The sequence below is a fragment of the Gymnoscopelus braueri genome (genome assembly GCF_963280865.1).
Source record: "Gymnoscopelus braueri genome assembly, chromosome: 9".
Classification (NCBI taxonomy): Eukaryota; Metazoa; Chordata; class Actinopteri; order Myctophiformes; family Myctophidae; genus Gymnoscopelus; species Gymnoscopelus braueri.
In genome coordinates this window covers 3,407,304-3,429,412 of record NC_137610.1, presented here as the reverse complement: position 1 = coordinate 3,429,412, position 22,109 = coordinate 3,407,304, and the positions used below count along the sequence as shown (strand labels likewise).

At 38.3% G+C, this 22,109-nt stretch overlaps 1 protein-coding gene across 1 annotated transcript; it reads left to right on the top strand.

Annotated features, from left to right (window-relative positions):
* Positions 1 to 1,168: 1,168 nt before the first annotated feature.
* LOC308091650 (eosinophil peroxidase-like) lies at positions 1,169 to 13,474 on the top strand (the record flags this gene model as incomplete). The annotated part of the gene is made up of 7 exons (XM_080437312.1): positions 1,169 to 1,550; positions 9,011 to 9,171; positions 9,916 to 10,168; positions 10,950 to 11,120; positions 11,853 to 12,090; positions 12,400 to 12,602; positions 13,428 to 13,474. 7 exons carry the CDS (start codon positions 1,169 to 1,171, stop codon positions 13,472 to 13,474), a joined length of 1,455 nt encoding a protein of 484 aa, XP_080293438.1.
* Positions 13,475 to 22,109: the final 8,635 nt, after the last annotated feature.

The window sequence follows — 22,109 nt, the reverse complement described above, 5'->3', positions numbered from 1 at the left end:
AAGTGTTATGTCTAAAACACTGACAGGCAAGAGTACGATATGTGTAATAATCCAACTGTTAAGGCGTACAGATACCAAAGGATTGTAGAATCCTGCAATATTTTATGGCGTTCAAAGTTCCACATTTCTTATACGATATCATGAATTAGAGCGAGAGATACAGAGGAAAAAGGAGAGAAAATAGCATTATATAAGCAGTCTGTGTTAAAGTGTATTTGTGTAATACAATGCCTATGAAAAGTGAGAGTATTATTATTATTATTATTATTATTACCCTTATTAATATTATTATTATTACTATTATTATTATTATTATTATCAGAGAGGGCTATCTTAATTTGAAATAATTTTAATTCATGTGTGAACCATTTGTAGATCAATCAATCAATCAATCAATCAATCAATCAAACTTTATTAAGGACACATGGTCCATAGCAACATAAAATAACATACAAATACAAAAACAAACAAAGGCGGACATAGTCCACATAAATTCATAGTCAGGCTTACACGCTTGTGTATGACTTTATCAGTGAATGATAAAGTCATTATTCTTAATGATGTGGAGAAGGAAGAAGGAACTATACCACTTGAGCTGGGGGATAGAAGGAAGAAGGAACTACCATTGAGCTACAACACAGGGGGCAGGGCCTTTTTCTGACTATAAGTAGGGCTAGTGGTAGTGGTAGTGCTGTCTACCAACTTCATATGTTGGAGTTCTCAGAGGACCATCAAAGTCACAGGTAAGGGGGTCATTATTATTTTTCTTTTGCAAAGATTAGAAAATTACCTATTGTAGGCTATACAGTGGTGTAAAGTAACTAAGTACATTTACTCAAGTACTGTACTTAAAGGGATACTTCACTTTCGGGCCGGGGACACATTTAAAAAAAATATTAAAAATAAATGAAAAAAGTTATGGAAAATTCATGGCCCCCTCACACATTAGTAGGACACTCTAATGCGTGAGGGGGCCATGAATTTTCCATAACTTTTTTCATTTCAGGCCCCAGGCCCCAGGCCTGGGGCCTGGGGCCTGGGGCCTGGGGCCTGAAATGAAAAAAGTTATGGAAAATTCAGGCCCCAGATGCTACGCATCTGGGGCCGCATGTCATGTCGTGGATTTGACTATTTTGTCAAAGTACATACGGCTTAAGTGATTTAATCTATGCTTTCCAATGAACAGTTCCCCAAAGATGACCCTCGTCGACCCTGCCCACCTGAAGGTTGCCTGCCTTCCTTCAGATCGGCACCTGCTTGTGGAACAGGAACTTCTGCCTTCAATTTTGGCGGTGAACCCAACAAGAGAGAGCAGATCAACGCTGTGACAGCCTTCCTTGACCTTGGCCAAGTATATGGGGCTGAGGAACAGCTAGCAATTTGTCTCCGTGACTTAACAAATGACAGGGGCCTGATGCGTGTCAATCCATCACTCCGAGACTGTGGACGTGAACTGCTTCCCTTCGACCCTATGAATGCAAACATGTGTGCCACACGCAGAAAGATCACCGGTGACCGAAATGCAACAGAGGTTCCCTGTTTCATTGCAGGTTAGTGTGAGCTCAGTTTGACTCTGAGGCTGAGTATAAAATCTTTTAAAGGGATAGTTCACCCCCAAAATGACGATCGATTAGTCACTCCATGGAAACTTGAATCCATGGATATTCTTTTTGTTTTTGTCACATTCCTAAGCCAATAATTTGATGACTGGCAGTGGTTCAGGTAGGAGACACAAAGAGTCTCCTTTGTGTCTCCTACCGGAACCGCAGCCTACCGGTCCGCTGTTCATCAAATTATTGGCTTAGGAATGTGCCAAAAACTAAAAAATATCCCTTTAATCTGATGACGAATGAAGAAATGCTATTGATACACTCTTTTAAAGCCCACCTGACCACTCAAATTAAGGCAAACATCCAATGATGGTATTTGACATGTTGACAAGAGGAAGTGATTGATATTTGGTCATTGGCCGGGTTTCCCAAACGAATTTGAGCTTGTGCGTAGCCTAGAAGCTGCGTAAGAGCCTCCACGCAGCTGCGCAGTAGCAACCCCGCTACGCCCTATCTTCGTTAGTAGCAGCTGTGTGTGCCCTACGTGCCATCTAAACTAGCTTCTGGAGACACCATCGTCGTAGGTTCTCAAGCGCACGGCGTTACGTGTGTGCTAAAACTACATTCGGGAGACAGCATGCACGTAAAGACCTCCTGGACGAAGCCTACGTAAAGCCTACGTAAACTACGTAGTGCTGTCCTACGCTACACAGCAGTTTAAACTCCCTTTGCTAATATATACAGTGAAATACCAGAGCCAACTGGCAGATGTCCTGAAGCAGTCCACTCCAAATACAACTTTTGAATAATATATTTATGAATTAAATTACAGTGGTGAGGTGACATCTGCAAGGTAAATAAAACACTAAAGTGTCCCCATTATGCAAGTAAATTAAATATACTTAAAATACCAAAAGTAAAGGTATGCAGAATGTCCCATTTCCCAAATTTAATATGTATTAAAATCTTTTGAAAATAGCAGATCTACAAGCTTGTGAGGCGTTGTGAGCTTGTAGATCTGCTTTCAAAAGATTTTTTAACCATTCATAAACATGGCGAGCGCAACAGCTGTCACTTTGTGAGAGGAACTGGGGACTTTCATCATAACTGATAGAGTCATTTCATTTGATCTCTTATCTTAATTATCATAATGTGTCTAGGGTCCTTAACCTGGTTAATATGTCCTATTAATAATGCCATATGGGCCTATACCTCAGTCCTGTTAAAAGTACTCTTTACTCTCAGTCTCTGTGTCTGCAAGCCAAGGTCAAATCCAAGCTACAGGCTTTCTCTGCGGCAATCTTGTTTTGGGAACACAGTATCTGGGTGTTCTTTTCTCTACAGCTGTCTCCCTTTAGTGTCACCAAATCTCCACTGACCAGTGACAGGTCAGAGATGTCAAACGTGTTTGACCCAGACATGGGGACGCTGTTGTCCAGAGATAAACTGTCACACAATCATAATCTACCATCATCTACCATCATCAGACAACGACGTAACCATCACTCTCATCCAATCCGAGAAGTCCACCTTCACCCGGAACCTCATCGATGTCACATCCTATGATGTCATATGTTTATGTTACTGGACAATGTTAAAAGCTCGTGCTTGCTCTGTTACACGGCGGAGAGACGCGACCGATGATGCGGACACCTGTGATATACTGTAACCTTCTAATGTCTCTCTGATCTGAATACAATCAATTGTTTCATTATACCCAATGGCTGCCTGTCTGAGTCTGGTCTTTCCTTATTGTCTCCGTGCTACAAGTATCTGTACTTTGTGTGGGTCATAAGGTGAAATTCAGCTCCAACAATTGGTCCATTCGAGCCAGGATATGTTTGAAATATGGTGGACGGTGGGAACTGAGCTATTGACCGGTACGGTCAGACTCTCTTCCTCCCGGCAGACCATGTTTTAATACGTATCAAACGAACCGGCCTTGGGTGTAACGACTTATCACTTCTATTCAGATGAAGGTTAACTTTGAACAGTATCACAATTTATTTTGTTTTGGACCTGGACGCGATCGCTGGACCTTTGGACTGGACCCTCGACATGTCTCAAATTCCACATGGTCCAGCCATCGGGGTCGGGATCCCTGAACCAACATCAGATTTGATAAGTATATAATTTTATTTTTATTGTACCATGGTCCAGTGATTGGGACCTCCATGTAACTTATCCCTGCCTTGATCTGATGAGTATACCTTTTTCTTTATTGTCTTTACCGAACCATGTGTCTCATAATTATCAGCCTGTTTGTAAATGACTGTTTAACAAAGCTCCGCCAGGGAGCCTGTCAAGTAAAAATGTTTTATCACCTTATATTCCTGGGAGGACATTCCTGAATGTCTCATAAATTCTCTTATCTAGTGGTCAATTATTTAGCTTGTTATTCCTTTTTCCGTTTCTAAGTTTCAGAGTGTAGTGCAAACACCCTAATCTATTTTTATCTACTACTCCTCCACGGTTTTCAGACTGTATTTTTTCGGTGCGATTTCTTTATGACTCAGGCAGACTCAGGCAGAACCCAGCAGACTCAGGCAGAACCCAGATTATGTACTTTAGACTCAGGCAGAACCCAGATTCTGTACTTTATTCCTGTTGTAATCTGTACCGAATAATATCTATATCTTTATTTTATCTGCCTCTCTTTCTCTCACCACCTCCGGCCGGGGTGGTGCGGGGGGGGAGCGTATATATATATTTTTTTACCTTTGACCGTTTTTTTTTTGACCACTGTAGTTAAATCATCCATCCATTTAATATATTAAACTTTGACAATAACTTTTAAATCCCTTATCCAATATACAGCCTCTCACTTCTCCCGTGTCTTATCTGTTTACATTCTCTTGTTCAGAGCTGGTATCATAACAAGGCTATGCCCACAGAAGAATACAGTCACACTATAATGTTATACTATGAAGGCTTGTTTTAAAAGTTTAAAATATATATATTTTAACTCTGTTCTAAATTCCTTGAACCATCAGTATAATTATTTTTGCATTAAAAAATAAGTTTTAATTTATTTAAAATATTTTGAATATAATTTAAAATAATAAGTAAACCAATCAGGTTAAAATCTTTTTCATTCCAAAATTAGTTTGTTGCTGGAAGATATCTATGTTCGGTATGTTTGTATGTCTGTGTGTAGTAATGAACGATTTCTCTCTCTATCTCTCTCTCTCTCTCTCTCTCTATGGGTCAGCAAGCTGTCTACGGTGTGTGAGTGTCCGGACGAGCGAGGGAGCGAAGGAGTGAAAGTGCCTATCTGTTTCTCTTTTTCTCCCTTATATCTATGTATGAGTGATATGCAGGCATGCGTGAATGTTTGAATGCGTGTGTCTGTCTCGCTAGTTCTAACCATTTTAGTCAAAATTTTAGTCATTCTCCAGTCAGTTAGAACAAAGTCACTCTGGTCTCTTAAAACTCCATTTCCCATAATTCCTTCTGGTCTGAGACTCCATTTCCCATAATTCCTTCAGCAGGAAGTGTTAGTGGTATGTTAGACACGTTTCTATGGCAACGTAATCCTGTAGCTGAGTCACTATTGAATTCCATTTAAAACATAGATCCGTTAAATTAACCCACAATAAGATTCAATTTGTTCCATATCAATATTGGTGAACATTAACTATAATATTAAGTTTATTATAAAGTCATTTTTGATTTATTTTAAAAAGTTTTGAAAATATTTTATCATTTTAACTTAAGATTTTTTTGTAAGCTTGCAGATTTGCTATTTTTCTGTACTTATCTAATTTCAATATACTCTTCAGAACAAAGATGTTTATTCCTTATTTTTCATTGTTATATTTTAATTTTAAAACTTTTAATTATAACTTTTTAATTTTAATTTTTTCATAATTTTTTTCTCATCCCCTTTCTCATCAACAAATCATCTGACACACACTATATTATAGATATATGGGTGTCAAATAGAGGGGAGTTTGATGATTCTGATTTAAATATGATTATGATTTAAATGTTTAATTACTGTGTTTTGTGTTTGTGTTTCATTTTAGAACGAGAATGTAAGCCACCCCATTACCCAAACCCAATTCCTGGACAACAGTCACAATACCTGCTAATTGTACATACAATTGTACATACAGGGCTAAACTTTAATTTTATATCTGGTTCTAAACCTGTTTTAAACTGCTTATGTTTTGTCAAATACATTTCATGTGCACTTTCTACACCCAGTAATTCTGTGTTTAATTCATTTACAGATTAAATAATCTTCCTGGTTAAATTGAGTGACAGAAGCCTCTCCTCTCGACTGCTCAAAGAGGAAAAGTAGGTCCTATACGTCTGTGTGAGTAAAGAGGCATCACATGAGTTTTTCCCGCCATAAATTATTTTGCTTAGGGTTAACATATCTACCCACAGTATTGCTTCAAGGAGAAGTAGGGCTAAAATTCGAATGAGCCTATACACACTTGGGGGCGGGACCTGAAACAACAGCTTCTTGGAAACAAGACTATGCTGGCTAAAGTTCCTGGTGGTACATATACATTGTGGGATTTTCAGGAAAAGTTAAAAGTTAAAAAAATTCAGATCCTGCCAAGGGATGGCCTTCAAAATAAAATAAAGAAAGGTTTGACAGATCTGTTCATAATTATAATACCTTATTCTGGGAACTTATGAGGTGATGTCATTTTTCTCATTTAACAGCATATAGAACCCACTTACCATTTTAATTATTCTATAGTCTATGTAAGATTTCATCCTACTAACGCTGATTATTTACTCATGAACTATAAACCCTGTTTTGCTTCTTATTTGAATAAATTAATAAATTATACAGTCCTTTTGAAGAAGTATAAATGTGTATGTTATCTAACCATAACCATTTATTTTTGGCTTTAAGTCTTTGCCTGTCTGATTTGATTTTGAATAATGTCACAAGGTACAATCAACTTGACCTTTGACCCTATCCAAATCATGATAAGATGTAGGCTTGATAGAGTCATTTCATTTGATCTCTTATCTTAATTATCATAATGTGTCTAGGGTCCTTAACCTGGTTAATATGTCCTATTAATAATGCCATATGGGCCTATACCTCAGTCCTGTTAAAAGTACTCTTTACTCTCAGTCTCTGTGTCTGCAAGCCAAGGTCAAATCCAAGCTACAGGCTTTCTCTGCGGCAATCTTGTTTTGGGAACACAGTATCTGGGTGTTCTTTTCTCTACAGCTGTCTCCCTTTAGTGTCACCAAATCTCCACTGACCAGTGACAGGTCAGAGATGTCAAACGTGTTTGACCCAGACATGGGGACGCTGTTGTCCAGAGATAAACTGTCACACAATCATAATCTACCATCATCTACCATCATCAGACAACGACGTAACCATCACTCTCATCCAATCCGAGAAGTCCACCTTCACCCGGAACCTCATCGATGTCACATCCTATGATGTCATATGTTTATGTTACTGGACAATGTTAAAAGCTCGTGCTTGCTCTGTTACACTGCGGAGAGACGGACGGCCGATGTTGCGGACCTGTGATATACTGTAAACCTTCTATTGTCTCTCTGATCTGAATACTAAACATGTTTCCTTACACCCTTCGCTGCCTGTCTGAGTCTGGTCTTTCCTTATTGTCTCCGTGCTACAAGTATCTGTACTTTGTGTGGGTCATAAGGTGAAATTCAACTCCAACAATAACGTTTAACTATAAAACTTAGAAATTAAGGAAACATGCTCAGCATCATTTATATACCTTTAGTTAACTTGGCTTATGCTTAATATTTTTATCAGATGATCGGATCATCCGTGAGAGTACAATTTGTAAACTTCGGGTTCATGCATAGAGGACGAAGCAGCGCAGCCGCTCGCCCTACCCAAAAGAACAGATCTGCAAGCTATCGACACACTGCGACATGCCGTGTTGATAGCTTGCAGATCTGTTCTTTTGGGTAGGGCGAGCGGCTGTTGGGAGGAACTGCTGCGCTGGTTCTATGTGTAGCCCCCACACTCAAATTAGCGAGAAGTGGAGTGCAAAAGACCTGGCTATCGAGCACAGGCTTATTGGCATGACTGGTAACGCGTCGGGCTGGCGAGTGGGAACTTCGGGTTCAATCCCAGCTCACTGCTTCCACTACACATGCATGAACCCGGCTTTTATAAATTATAGCATGATCCGATCATCTCATAAAAATACTGTCGGTGACAGAGCCAACTGTCAGATGTCCTGAAGCAGTCCACTCTAAATACAACGTTTGAATAATATATTTAGGCATTAAATTACATCTACAAGCTTATGAGGCGTTGTGAGCTTGTAGATCTGCTATTTTCAAAAGATATTTATACATATTAAACTTGGGAAATGGGACATTCTGCGTCCTTTTTTTAAAGTATGTTTATAGGGGCTTTTTTGCCTTTATTTGGACAGTACAGTAGACTGACAGGAAATGGGGAGAGAGATACAGTAAAGGTCGTCGGTACCGGGAGTCAAACCCACGACAGCTATCATGCTGGATTCCCAATCTATGTGATATGCGCCTGGACCGCTAGGCTAGTGGACAACCCATAATGAACACTGTTACTTTTGGTAGTTTTGTGTGTTTTCATATACATTTATATCTTGCAGACGTCAGCTGTCACTTTGTGAGAGGAACTGGGGACTTACGTCCTTTAGTTAACTTGGCTTGCTTAATATTTTTATCAGATGGTCAGATCAGAGATCATTCATGAGAGTACAGTACAATTTGTAAACTTTGGGTTCATGCATAGAGGACGAAGCAGCGCAGTCACTCCTCCTACCCAAAAAAAATTATCTGCAAGCTGTCGACACGGCATGTCGCAGTGCATTGACAGCTTGTATGTCAGTTTTTTGGGTAGGCATCGTTACGCACCGGCCCGGCCGTAATTTTATATATAAATATATATATATATATATATATATATATATATATATATATATATATATATATATGAATTATATGTGTGTGTGTGTGTGTGTGTGTGTGTGTGTGTGTGTGTGTGGTCGGTCCCAGGGCGCTCGTAACAAACTGCTGCGTAGGACAGCACTCAGGGCTACAACCACTCCCAGGAGTAGGAGGAGTAGGATACGTGCATTCTGTCTCCCGAATGTAGTTTTAGCAGACACATAACGCCGTGGACTTGGGAACCTACGACGATGGTGTTTCCTGAAGCCAGTTTAGATTGCACGTAGGGCACAACCAGCTGCTTCTAATGAGGGTAGAGCGTAGGTTTCGCCGGGTCCCAGCTGTGTAGGAGGCTCTTACGCAAGCTGCGTAGGCTACGCATGACCTGAAATCTACGTGCCTGCTAAGGTACTGCGCAGCCTGTGTGGACGCACGTAAGACCCGTCGTAGGACCTGCGCAGCATCTCTACGCAGCATCTCTACGCAGCATCTCTACGCAGCATCTCTACGAATCTCTTTGGGAAACGCGGCCATTGTCTGTTTTGCTAATTATTTTTCAGGTGACACCCGTGTGAATGAGAACTTATACCTGACATCTCTTCACACGCTATTCATGCGTGAACACAACCGTCTAGCGCGTGCACTGAAGAGAATTAACCCCCAATGGGACGGTGAGACGCTCTACCAAGAGGCTCGCAAGATCAATGGTGCCTACACACAGGTAACATGACCTTTGCAACGTATGAACTTTTGCTCATATTACTCATATTAAAAAAATGAAAAAATTCTATCGATTAGTCACCCCATGGAGACTTGAATTCATGGATATTGTTTTGTTCTGTATGACCAGCAGCGGTTCCGGTAGGAGACACAAATAGTCTCCTTTGTGTCTCCTGCCGGAACCGCTGCCTACCGCTTGGCTGGCCATCAAAGTATTGGCTTTGGAATGCGACAAAAACTAAAAACTATCCATGAATTCAAGTCTCCATGGGGTGACTAATCGATAGATTTTTTTTTTGGTGAACTAACCCTTTAAAAACATGATAATAATAATACATCTGTGTAAGACAAGATAAGTTAGGCCATAGGGAAATGCAGGTGTAGTATGAAACACAGGAGAGGTACAGGTACATAGTAAGCAGACTAAGCACCAAATCAAGATACATAAACATAAGCTTAGATTAGAATTAGAACACACAGTATGTGCAGTCAATAGATATATGTTCAGTCTATCAATACATGATGGTGGATGAGAGGGGTCCTCCAGGATAGCATTCAGCTTCCTCCTTCATCCTCCTCGCCATAATCATCTCCAGACAAAATGTAGAAACAAGTGAACTACTAAAAACAGAACTGCCAGGACTACAGAAGAGACAGACTGTACATAATACTGTATTCATCCATTCCAGACACTCACTGTTCCTGCACATGACTGACTTACACCACAACATTCCATATCTTCTAGGTGTTCGTGTTCCGAGACTATCTGCGACGTATTCTTGGTCCTGCCGAAATCCGAGCGCTCGGGCCATACCGTGGCTACAACCCTAACGTAGACCCCAGCATTTCCAACGTGTTTGCTACGGCAGCGTACCGCTTTGGACACAACACCCTCCAGCCTGTCTTGCCCCGGCTGGATGAAAACTACAGGCAGGCTAATGTCCGCAATGTCCCCTTGTTCCAGGCCTTCTCTACTCCCTGGAGAGTTGTTTTTGAAGGTACAGTACGTCATTCAGTGAAGACCAGTGTACTATACACGCAGTGGTGGAAAATAACTAATTACATTTACTCAAGTACTGTACTTAAGTACAATGTTGTGGTATTTTTTTTACTTTACTGGAGTATTTCCAATTTTCAGTACTTTTACTTCCACTCCACTACATCTCAGAGGCAAATATTGTACTTTTACTCCACTACAATTATTTGAAAACTTTAAGTTACTAGTTACTTTGCAGATATAAATTATTACGTTATAGAACATACATTAACCACTTTAGCCCTATATTTTATACCTAGGCTATTTGAAAATAGCCGATCTACAAGAGATCTGCTATTTTCTAAAGATTTTGTATACAGTTTATACATTTGAAAACTTGCAAAATGGAACATTCTGCGTAATGAGTACTTTCTACTTTTGGTACTTTAAGTACATTTCAATACCAATACTTTTGTCATTTTACTCAAGTAAATTCTGAATTCTGGACTTTCACTTGTAATGGAGTATTCCTACATTGCAGTATTGATACTTTTACTTAAGTAAAATACGTGAGTATTTTTTCCACCACTGTATACACGAAGGCAACACTGTGTAATGTGCAGAAAACATATCTTTCATGATTCACATTATAGGCTACTCATCATAAAAATTTGAAAATGTATTTCCTAAGTCCATAAATGATTGTGTTTTCAAAGACAATCGGAAACAAACGGATAGTTTTTTAAAATAATATTTCTTCAATGGGTATTGTAACAATAAAATTTTTACATCGGTTTTCTCAGGTGGCATTGACCCCGTGCTCCGTGGCATGGTTAGATCGCCAGCTAAACTGAACACTCAGGATAACATGCTGGTGGATGCTGTGAGGGACCAGCTTTTCAAATTAATCTTTGAAGTGGCTTTGGACCTGGGCGCCCTCAACATGGCAAGAGGACGTGACCATGGCCTTCGTGGTACGGTACATTTGTTAACCATTTTCAACCTGGTTTCCATATTTCATTATGGGAGAAATAAGAAAGTCCGCACACTGAAAAATGTAAAAGAAGCTCCCAGTAAAGGCTTTATTGAAGCCTTGACTGGGAGCTTCTTTTAAAATGTTCAGTGTGCGGACTTTATTATCTCTCTTATATATATCCACTGTTCGTCCTGCACCTGCCGTCCAGTGGGTGTGCCAGTTTTATTGTTTCCATATTTCATTATAGGCCTATGCGAAGATTTCAAAATGTTTAAAATATATACAACATTAAAAAACTACTTTTTTGGGGGGAAATAGCATATCTACAGTACAAGCTGGGAACGCATCTGTGTAATCACTTAAATTATTAGAATGTTATTATTATCATTATTTTATACTTTGGGTATTAAAAAATGGCAGATATACAAGCTCATAGTGCGGCACCGAGTGCCGCGCTATGAGCTTGTAGATCTGCTATTTGAAAAGAATCGTGAAAATGTAATATATATTTTTAAAGCAAATACTTTTTACTCAAATATTTGCTTCTGGGGGTCCGTGGCCAAATACATTTTGGAGGTTCTTGATGTGAAAAAGTATGAGAACCACTAATATAACAACATACGTTTTTCAGAAAACTGTTATAGGATCTAGAAGACATTTGTAGAATCGGAACCTTACGCCTTAGTGGGTTCATCAAAATCCATAACAAATATCTTTGTTTACCAACAAGGTTACAACGCCTGGCGCAGGGGTTGCGGGCTCTCTCAACCTCAAAATGAGGCTCAGCTTGGTCAAGTTCTGCAGAACCGTAACCTGGCTCGCAGGCTGCTTCAGCTCTATGGCACACCTGATAACATCGATGTCTGGCTCGGTGGTGTAGCCGAGCCTTTTCGCGGAGGTGCCCGCGTTGGCCCTCTGTTTGCCTGTCTCATTAGAAAACAGTTCCATGATATCCGTCTAGGAGACAGGTGAGTGATATAGAAATACATACAGTACTCAGTATTCATACAATACATACATGCATACATACATACATACATGCATACATGCATACATGCATAAATACATACATACATACATACATACATACATACATACATACATACATACATACATACATACATACATACATAAACATGTGTGTGTGTGTGTGTGTGTGTGTGTGTGTGTGTGTGTGTGTGTGTGTGTGTGTGTGTGTGTGTGTGTGTGTGTGTGTGTGTGTGTGTGTGTGTGTGTGTGTGTGTGTGTGTGTCTCACACCTTCTTTTCTATTCCCAGGTTGTGGTATGAGGCTCCAGGCGTCTTCACCCGTGAACAGAGAGCTGAACTGCAACGCGTAACCCTGGCCAGTATCATCTGTGACAACACTGGAATCCGCACTGTTCCTCAGGACGTCTTCACTGTGACATCAAGGCTCGTCAACTGCAACACAATCCCAAGGCTGAATCTGGAGAGATGGAGAGAGCCGAGACGCAGCTCAGGTGAAAGAGCATTTTAATTCTTAATTGAGGGGGGGATTGATCTACTGTTCTTAGTAATATTCTGTTGGTTATAATTCATGTTCAATAATGTATGTATTAGTCAATGTTCAAGATTCAATATTAAAATGTTCATGAGAATACAATTATTTTGTTCTGCTTCCGCTGAATGTAGCTGTGAAAATATAGCTGCAAATTATGGTTTTAATTAAGAATTTGTTGTTGCAGGCCAAGAAGAAAATGATGTCCAAGGAAATGAGGTCAGACTCGATTTTTGTTTTTATTGTACAGTGTTATTTGGTGCAATGTCTTGACAGCCACTTGATCATATATGGTTAATACTAACAATTTTATTTGATCAGCACCAGTCTAAAAAATACAATCTTCTAAATTGTGAGACAAAATAAGCTAAATATCCATTTTCTGTCTTTGATATTAAGAATGAGACAGATGCTCACAGATGAGACAGAAGCTCACAATGTGTCGCATCGCGACGCATTGTGAGCTTGTAGAGCGGCTATTTTCAAATGGCCGAAATGTATATAGGACTGAAGTGGTTAATATATGTTTTGTAATTATAATCAAAATCTACAAAGTAACTAAAGTTTTCAAATAATTGTAGTGAAGTAAAAGTACAATATTTGCCTCTGAAATGTAGTGGAGTAGAAGTAAAAGTACTGAAAATTGGAAATACTCAAGTAAAGTAAAAATATGTCAAAAATGTATTTAAGTACAGTACTTGAGTAAATGTACTTTACGTGTTACTTTATGTGTTACTTTACACCACTATCGTTCTGTGAGAGTGACCTTTCATATGATTCTCCCTAGATCCCACAGGTCACCACACATTAAAAGGGGACAAGAGGTTGCAGTAGTAATATGAAGAGTATCCATAGAGGCCTAGAAGGCCTTAAATACTGTAGCAAACATCTTCTACCTGTCTTGATTGCTCATACACTGTGTGCTTAATTACTTAATATTTTTTTTAACAATTAATCAAACATGATATGGGTTCCATAATTGTTTTATACTTTCTTGTAATAATTTGAACATGTATGCCAGTGAGATAGCATTTGAGAAAAATGCTGAAAATATTGAACACTGTTACTGCACACCATGCTGTTTATTTGTTCTTCTTACTATCTGTAATAACCTATTTTAATTATGGATTTTACCAGTATTATATGGAAGAGCATACTGTAATTGCGAACAAATATTATACCTTATGCACTGAATATATTTTGTATATTTTGTGATTTACGCTATTGCTTTTTGTTTTGTTTTACGGTAATCCAAAAAAAAATCTGTTTTATTGTGCATTCAACCTTAAAAAGGTGAAACTAAGCAAAAGTGTTTTTGTTTTATCTAGTTATCTAAAGTATGGTAATAATAATATTCGTATACTATCCTAATTGATTGATTAGTTGCTTTATTAACCACTTAAGCCCTATTTTATACTTTAGTCTTATGATTATTAATAACAATCTCCAAGCTCACATGTTACAAAGTGCAATTGCAATTAATGCAAATTTCTGCCAATAATGACATCCCCAAAACCAGGGTTAATTTGGTTACAGTGTCATGCATCTTTCCTGGTGCTCAGGAAGCCCGTGTGGGCTTAAAGGACATTTATAACAATATGTAGGCAATCTAGGCATCACAATGTTATTGTTTCAGTCACAGTGCTATTGTTTACTGACCTTTCAAAGTGTTCATAGGATCATACATAGTTATTAAAAACACTGAATGACTTTGCTGTTACAATAAAATAACGTACTTGTATAGAGTACGCACATTACAGCCTTCACTGTTATGCCATCCTCATATAGCCTATAGATCTAGCCCATAACAGATGCATTCTCAGATCATTATAGCCAACCCTTGTTTTCTATACTTTAGCTAAGATGATATGCAGACACATTTTTGCATGTAGGCCTAATCATGTTCTTACTTCACCCATTCATAATAGTCCTCCACCTCTTATGTCCAGGTTTGTAATAGGTCCAATAAATCATCTGGGTCATCACCAGTGGAGATGATCTCCCCATAGTAGGGTAGCTTGCTGCCAGTGCCATGGTATGCTTTAGCCAGCACCCTCCTTATAAGAGCAACACACTCTGCTTGTTTGTGAGTACTGTAGGCTAACTATGATATTTATGAGTTGTGTAGTTATCATTTATTTTACTCAAGGCTCTAACTTAAGCAGTGGTGGAAAGTAACTTTTACATTTACTCAAGTACTGTACTGAAGTACAGGTTTGAGGTACTTTTACTTTAATGGAGTATTTCCAATTTTCTGAACTTCTACTTCTACTCCACTACATCTCAGAGGCAAATATTGCACTTTTACTCCACTACAATTATTTGAAAACTTTAGTTACTAGTTACTTTGCAGATTTTGTTATTATTATTACAAAACATAAATTAACCACTTCAGCCCTATATACATTTCGGCCATTTGAAAATAGCCGATCTACAAGCTCACAATGCGCTGCGATGCCACACATTGTGAGCTTGTAGATTTTTTCATAAGATTTTTACACATTTTATACATTTGAAAACCTGTGAAATGGGACATTATGCATAATGAGTACTTTTACTTTTGTACTTTAAGTATATTTTGATACCAATACTTTTGTACTTTTACTCAAGTACATTTTTAATTCTGGACTTTTACTTGTAAGGGCGCGCTCTCACCAAAAGTTGGCTGGCCGCTGTTAAACGCAGGTTGTGCGCGGCCACAGTTTTTTGCAGCCAGCGGATTCTAAAAAAAACGCTGTGACGCACCTGTCACTCACATTCAAGACCGTCCCCGTAGCCCGCACCGCCTTCTGCCTTGACGTTGCCAGGCAACCACTGACGCACATCAGCATCTGTCACTTGCTTTCAAGCCCCTCCCTCCCCGTTGCGTTGCCCGTAGACTAGCTTTGTCTGTAGCCCGGCCCGGTTACGTTGCGACTTTATCAAGTTTATTAAACTTTATTATAGGATGGACAGGCGGAGGGCACTTGCCCTTGCATTATTGGAAGGGGATGTCTTTGCACTTTCACACTTGGGGTCCGTACATCTACACGTTCTGATTTAACATAAAAAGTACTTACTTACCCCATGGCCACGGATGTTACAATTATGTACGGGCCCTCAGAAGTATCCGTATCTTCCGTATTGTTCAATAAAAAGCATTTTAATCCAATCAGTGGTCATTTTCTCCGTATGCTTTCAACTGCGCGACCCTAACGGTTGAGAGGTGTATTGCACTATTGGTACATTATAACTCTATGGGAAAATGGCCACCAATCGGATTAAAATGCTTTTTATTGAACAATACGGAAGATACAGGTACTTCTGAGGGCCCGTACATGATTGTAAAATCCGTGGCCATGGGGTAAGCACTTTATATTTTAAATCTGAATGTGTATGTAGATGTACGAACCCCAAGTGCAAAAGTGAAGACTATTTTTAACTAACAAGGCTATTAAATTTATAGTTAGAGTAATATTATTACACTAAATATATTATTACACTAATCTGAAGCCTTTGCGACGCACTGACTTGTAACCAGGCCAGTTCTTTAATGTCAGTCATATGGAAATCTTTCATGGTCAAATCATAAAGTACTGGGTGAGATGCAACAGCTACAACCAGTTGGTCCACTGAGAGCACCATGTTGCTTCCTGAGTCTTGGGACGGTCCGCCTTCGACTCACCCGATTGGACAGAGGGAGAAAATCAGCTCCAGCCTCCAGCAGTTTTATGCTTCCAATGGACAAGTCGCGTAGAGCAGATAAACACAAGGTCTGCGCGACAAGCGGAATAATCCGCTCTTGCGTGAATCCACGCATTTACATTGACAATGCATTGGCAGATTCTGCTCCAGAGGTAAAATAAAAGTGTGGTGAGAGCGTAAGGGCGCGCTCCCACCAAAACATGGTTGGCTGCTGTTAAACGCAGGTTGTGCGCGGCCACAGTTTTTTGCAGCCAGCGGATTCTAAAAAACGGGAGTGACGCACCTGTCACTCACTTTCAGGACCCTCCCCGTAGCCCGCACCGCCTTCTGCCTTGAGCACCATGGTGCTTCCTGAGTCTTGGGACGGTACGCCTTCGATTCACCCGATTGGACAGAGGGGGAAAATCAGCTCCTGCCTCCAGCAGTTTTATGCTTCAAATGGACAAGTCGTGTAGAGCGGATAAACGCACGGCCTGCGCGACATGCAGAAAGATCCGCTCTTGTGTGAATCCACACATTTGCATTGACAAAGCATTGGCAGATTCCGCCCCAGAGGTAAAATAAAAGTGCGGTGGGAGCGCGCCCTAACAGAGTATTTCTGCATTGTAGTATTGATACTTTTACCTAAGTATAAGTAAAACATTTGTGTACTTTTTACACTACTGAACTTAAGACATATCACTGCATCATATACACCGTCTCTTAAGCCAGGATCAGGCTATACTAGTTAGTTAGATAGATAGATAGATAGATAGATAGATAGATAGATAGATAGATAGATAGATAGATAGATAGATAGATAGATAGATAGATAGATAGATAGATAGATAGATAGATAGATACAATACTATGCAAAACTTCATATATACTAGTAGTAATACAAAATAAAGATATGTACAGTAAACAGTTGGGGGGTGGGGGGAGTTTAAGACACACAGGAAGTAATGTGTGTCTTAAAAGAAAAAAAACACCAACAATTATTAAGAGACAAAGTAACTATATATACAAACATCCTGCCTGATGCAGAACAAGAAAGACGCCATTAATAATGAATGATCTTTTTAAGGATATTTTTGAACTTGTTAACTAGTTGTACGAACTCTTGTTTTATTGTTTTATTGGATCTTGTTTATTCTATACACTTATTTGTTTTAGCTCTTGCTCATTTGATTTTCCTACTTTGTCTCATCTGTTTATGAAAGTAGGTACGATATACTGCACTTTTACTTTAGCGCTAGGTATACTCTTGGTTGCTTGTTTTAGAAGAGAATGCACTTAATACTGCTAAATGACTGTAATGTAATGTAATGTAAGGGTTATACTTTTCACAAACAGTAATTTGCAATATGACTTGTAATGAAAAGTCACTAGAGGGCACCATCGCATCACTTTTCTGTGCGCAAAATGACAGCCCTTTTAAATGGTTCATTGTTGTCTTCCTCTACTGTAGATGGTATGTGTAGTCTTGGTGCAGTTTACCCTGGTATATACATGTTTTAAAACATGAGATGATTGGAGCTTGTTGTAAGACAAGGATTTCACCCAAGTAGTAGTAGAGGGGTGTTAGTATTGTTCTATGGGATCAAAGGTCACCTATTCATAATTTCAATTCTATTGTTTATAGGTCATAATTCTTTTGTTTCATAGAACAAAAGGATTCTATAGAAATCTGATATGGGGGTTATGGGAACCATGAGGAGTGGGGGCTGTCTGGGGTGAGGTCATACAGGGGTGAATGCATTGTGTACATTATGTCTTTTGTTAAGTGTTTTATTATTAACCCCCCTCTATCATCAATTACCTATCACTCAAGTCTCCATTGTAATATGTTATTATTTGTCTATCAAAACATCATTTTGATTGTGATTAAATGTCTGTGCTCAAGCAATGCCCCATCCTGGGGCTGCTAGTGGTTAGTGGCTTGTGACGTCTAAAGACAGAGAGAGCCTGCCATTCCAGTCAATACAATGCTTGACAGTGGAGGCCCCTATTTCCCCAACAATAGAATGAATGTGTTTTGTTTGTGTGTGTGTGTGTGTGTGTGTGTGTGTGTGTGTGTGTGTGTGTGTGTGTGTGTGTGTGTGTGTGTGTGTGTGTGTGTGTGTGTGTGTGTGTGTGTGGGGGTGGGTGGATGGGTGGGTGAGTGTCTGGTGTGTGTGTCTGGACTGGATGGAGAGGTTTTGTCACAGACAGCATTAGTATTGTATATAGTAATTAGCCTACATCTTATAGCCTATTTTAGGGTTTATGGGTTTTATTCAGGAAATAACTTTAGAACATGTTTAATGTAGTTAAAGCGATTGCTTTAGGTGAAGATGATATAGTATTTTATACTATCACTTCCAATACATGGGCACCAGGGTTTAAAAGCGGTGGTTCTATGGTCCTTTGGTGTGTGCATATAGTCAGTAAATTAAAATAATTGTTTAATATCTGACATGACTGAGCATGTCTTTTAGATCACGATATTTAGTTTAAATGGTTTACTTCAATATATTTTATTATGGTTGACATAGAATCTGACAGAAAATCAGTCAGATTGGACTTTTGATGTGTAAATAATTCTGTTAACTGGTGCTTTGCTCTGTGAAAGAGAGTGACAGTAATTGATACATACATACATACATACATACATACATACATACATACATACATACATACATACATACATACATACATACATACATACAAACATAGTACACAGAGTATACATACATACATGCGTACATGCGTACATACAGTAATACACACATACATACATACATACATGCGTACATGCGTACATACATGTATACATACATACATACATACATACATACATACATACATACATACATACATACATACATACATACATACATACATACATACATGCGTACATGCAGTAATACACACATGCTTAGATACATAGATACATAGATACATACATACATACATACATACATACATACATACATACATACATACATACATACATTACAATTTCAATAAATGCACTGTGTTTCATGTTTAATATCTGACATGACTGGACACGTTCTATAAAACCCTCATGTGTAGTTTAAAATATATTCTGTACTACCATCAGAACAGTACAGAAGTTAAAGTTTTTAAAAATGGTGCTGTTTTCATTACATTTGTTCAGTAAATAAGTCTATCCATTAACCATTGACACACTTTTAATGTGTTCTAAAGTTGCTCTTACTTGCTACTCTTAAAATTCCCTAATGTAATATTACTCAGACTCACATTTCTCACACAAGCGTTGAAAGCTTTTGAAAAAAACGTTGTTGATTCTATAGGTTCTAAAGAAAATGTGTTACAGACACAGTTTCGAAAATGATACGAAAATAGCTGATCTACAATCTCACAATGCATCACGGTTCACGGCCAATGTTTTAACTGTAGCTTGTGTATGTATATTCGTGCTATTTATTTATTTTCATGCAATGGTACACCATAAAATCGTAACACTTAGGCCACACACAAGGTTCCACAAGATGGCCCTTAGTAACAGACATCATAAATCTTATGCAACAATGCGCATGAGCAGAGACTCTATAGGGGGTAGGTTACTCGAGGGAGTCTACAGTACATTACTTTTAAGGAATATGCGATTACAAATAAATGTTTCAGGTTATTTTAAACTGTAGTACAGTTTTATGATGTAAATATGGGTTGTATAGTGACTAGGTTTTAGATTTAGTAATGTTAACACTTTACACATTTACTATCATGTGCACATAGGGTGGACCCAACTTATAGCTTCAGCTAGTTTAACAGTAGCCTACATCAGTAGCAACTCTCACAGATTACCTACATGTATCACCAGAGTTTAAAGTATTATTCACTGTTAAGTAGTATCTAGCATGTTTTATAACAACATTTGTATTTTATCTAAAATACTTTGTTTGCATACATGCATTGAAAACTATGCAACCTAAAGAAACACAAGCTATGATGCTCTGTTTTCTCCTAGTATGATGCATATATTTATTCTCTCTATGCATTACTTTTACCAGCATGTATCTATGCAAGGGGTTGAATCTCACTCTATGGCAAATAGCCACACTATGTCTCCATACTCAAATGTTCTTAACCCATGTTAAGTGAGTATATATAGAGTTTGATGAAAAAACCTTTTGAAAAATATCTCTCTCCATTATGACAACCAATAGTTGCATATGGTATTGTATGATCTGGGGCCTGGCTGTGGTCAGATAAGGATTTTCCGCCAAGCATGTATGGGGTGCGCATAGTAATTAGACAACTTATTAGTGCTTATTTCTAAGGTGTTGTGTATGCCAAATACATTATATCCTAATTGTATAGTTTTGGTTATTGTGAACCATTTAGCATTATGATTAGAACTAATGAGCCAGCCAAGCTTAGGTATACCTAGTGAGGCAATCTTCCTGGCTATGATTCCTGGGAAAGTTATCCTCCTTCTAAAGAACCTGTGATTACTCACACATGATACAGTAAATTGTCAGAATGTAGAAGAGTTTACCTAAGATGGCTAAGTAGTGTATCTTTTTTTCTAAGGCATTTAGTTATACAGTTATAGTATAGTTGTAAAAACTAACAGCCTGCAATATTTTAAAATAAGTCACCATTATGGCCCTTGAATCAAGGCATATGACTCATCAAGCTTTACATTTAGACAGTTTGCTGAAGGGACACTCTTTACCACGAGGCATATTATGTGTTATAGGCAGTTAATATATATATTAGCAGGTGCAAAAATGTTTGTAAAATGGCATAGTATAGCCTGGAGGATCAGCTATTGAATGCAGCCTGACTATTTACCCTCCAACTACATATTCTTTCCAATTCAAATTTAAAAGCACACACATACACATCAACAGAACTACTGTACACATCACCAGTACAACATCAGCACCACCACACTAAATATAGTTACTATTTTTCATCATTGGCTATATTTGCTAGTTTATTAAAACATGGATATAAGCTATAAGCATTCAATTATGTCTTTTTGAAGATATATCTGTACATATTCTAGTCAAAACTGTAGCTAGAGTTTTTTTTCTGCACACAATTCATATACTGTTTGCGAGTAAATCTCAAACTAAACTATTGTCATCACATGGTATGATAGTAAATATGGAATATTATCAACTTTTTTTGTTTTTTGTTTGTCAAATATAGGGTCATATGCATCTTCACATTACAAAAGGAAAGATATAACATTAGTTAGTACATCTGTTAGTCTAAAACTAGGTGTAAATTTACCTCCAAATAAAACGTATGCTTAAACATAGCTTAACTACTGTATAGGTAAAAAGGCCATGCCACGATAATGCGTAGCTAAATATTTTGATATCCTCCTAGGAAAAAATAAAAATAAAAATAAAAAAATAGACACTATGTGGACCTACAAAACACATTTACATCAGCACATCAACTATATAAATGAGTACATTTAACATAATAGCGGGGTATGCACACTATATTATGTGCATACTAGTTTAAAAACCTGTAAGACTGATCCGCCAAGGCATTTCCAGAATTGAAAATCTATGTTTTTAGAAACTATATATTTACAATTACATTAAATCCTACAACCAATTAGAGCTGGCAAGGTCAGCATATGCTGTGCAGGTTGTTGTTTTACTGTGATCCTCTGGATTTGTAGATATTTGATCAAAAACATATATTTATAGTGGTCAGTGGTGGATTCTCTTAACATCTCTTTCCTCTCCTCTTTCCTCTCCTCTGTCAATCTTTCTCCTCTCTTGTCCCTTCACACACAACCTCTCTCTCT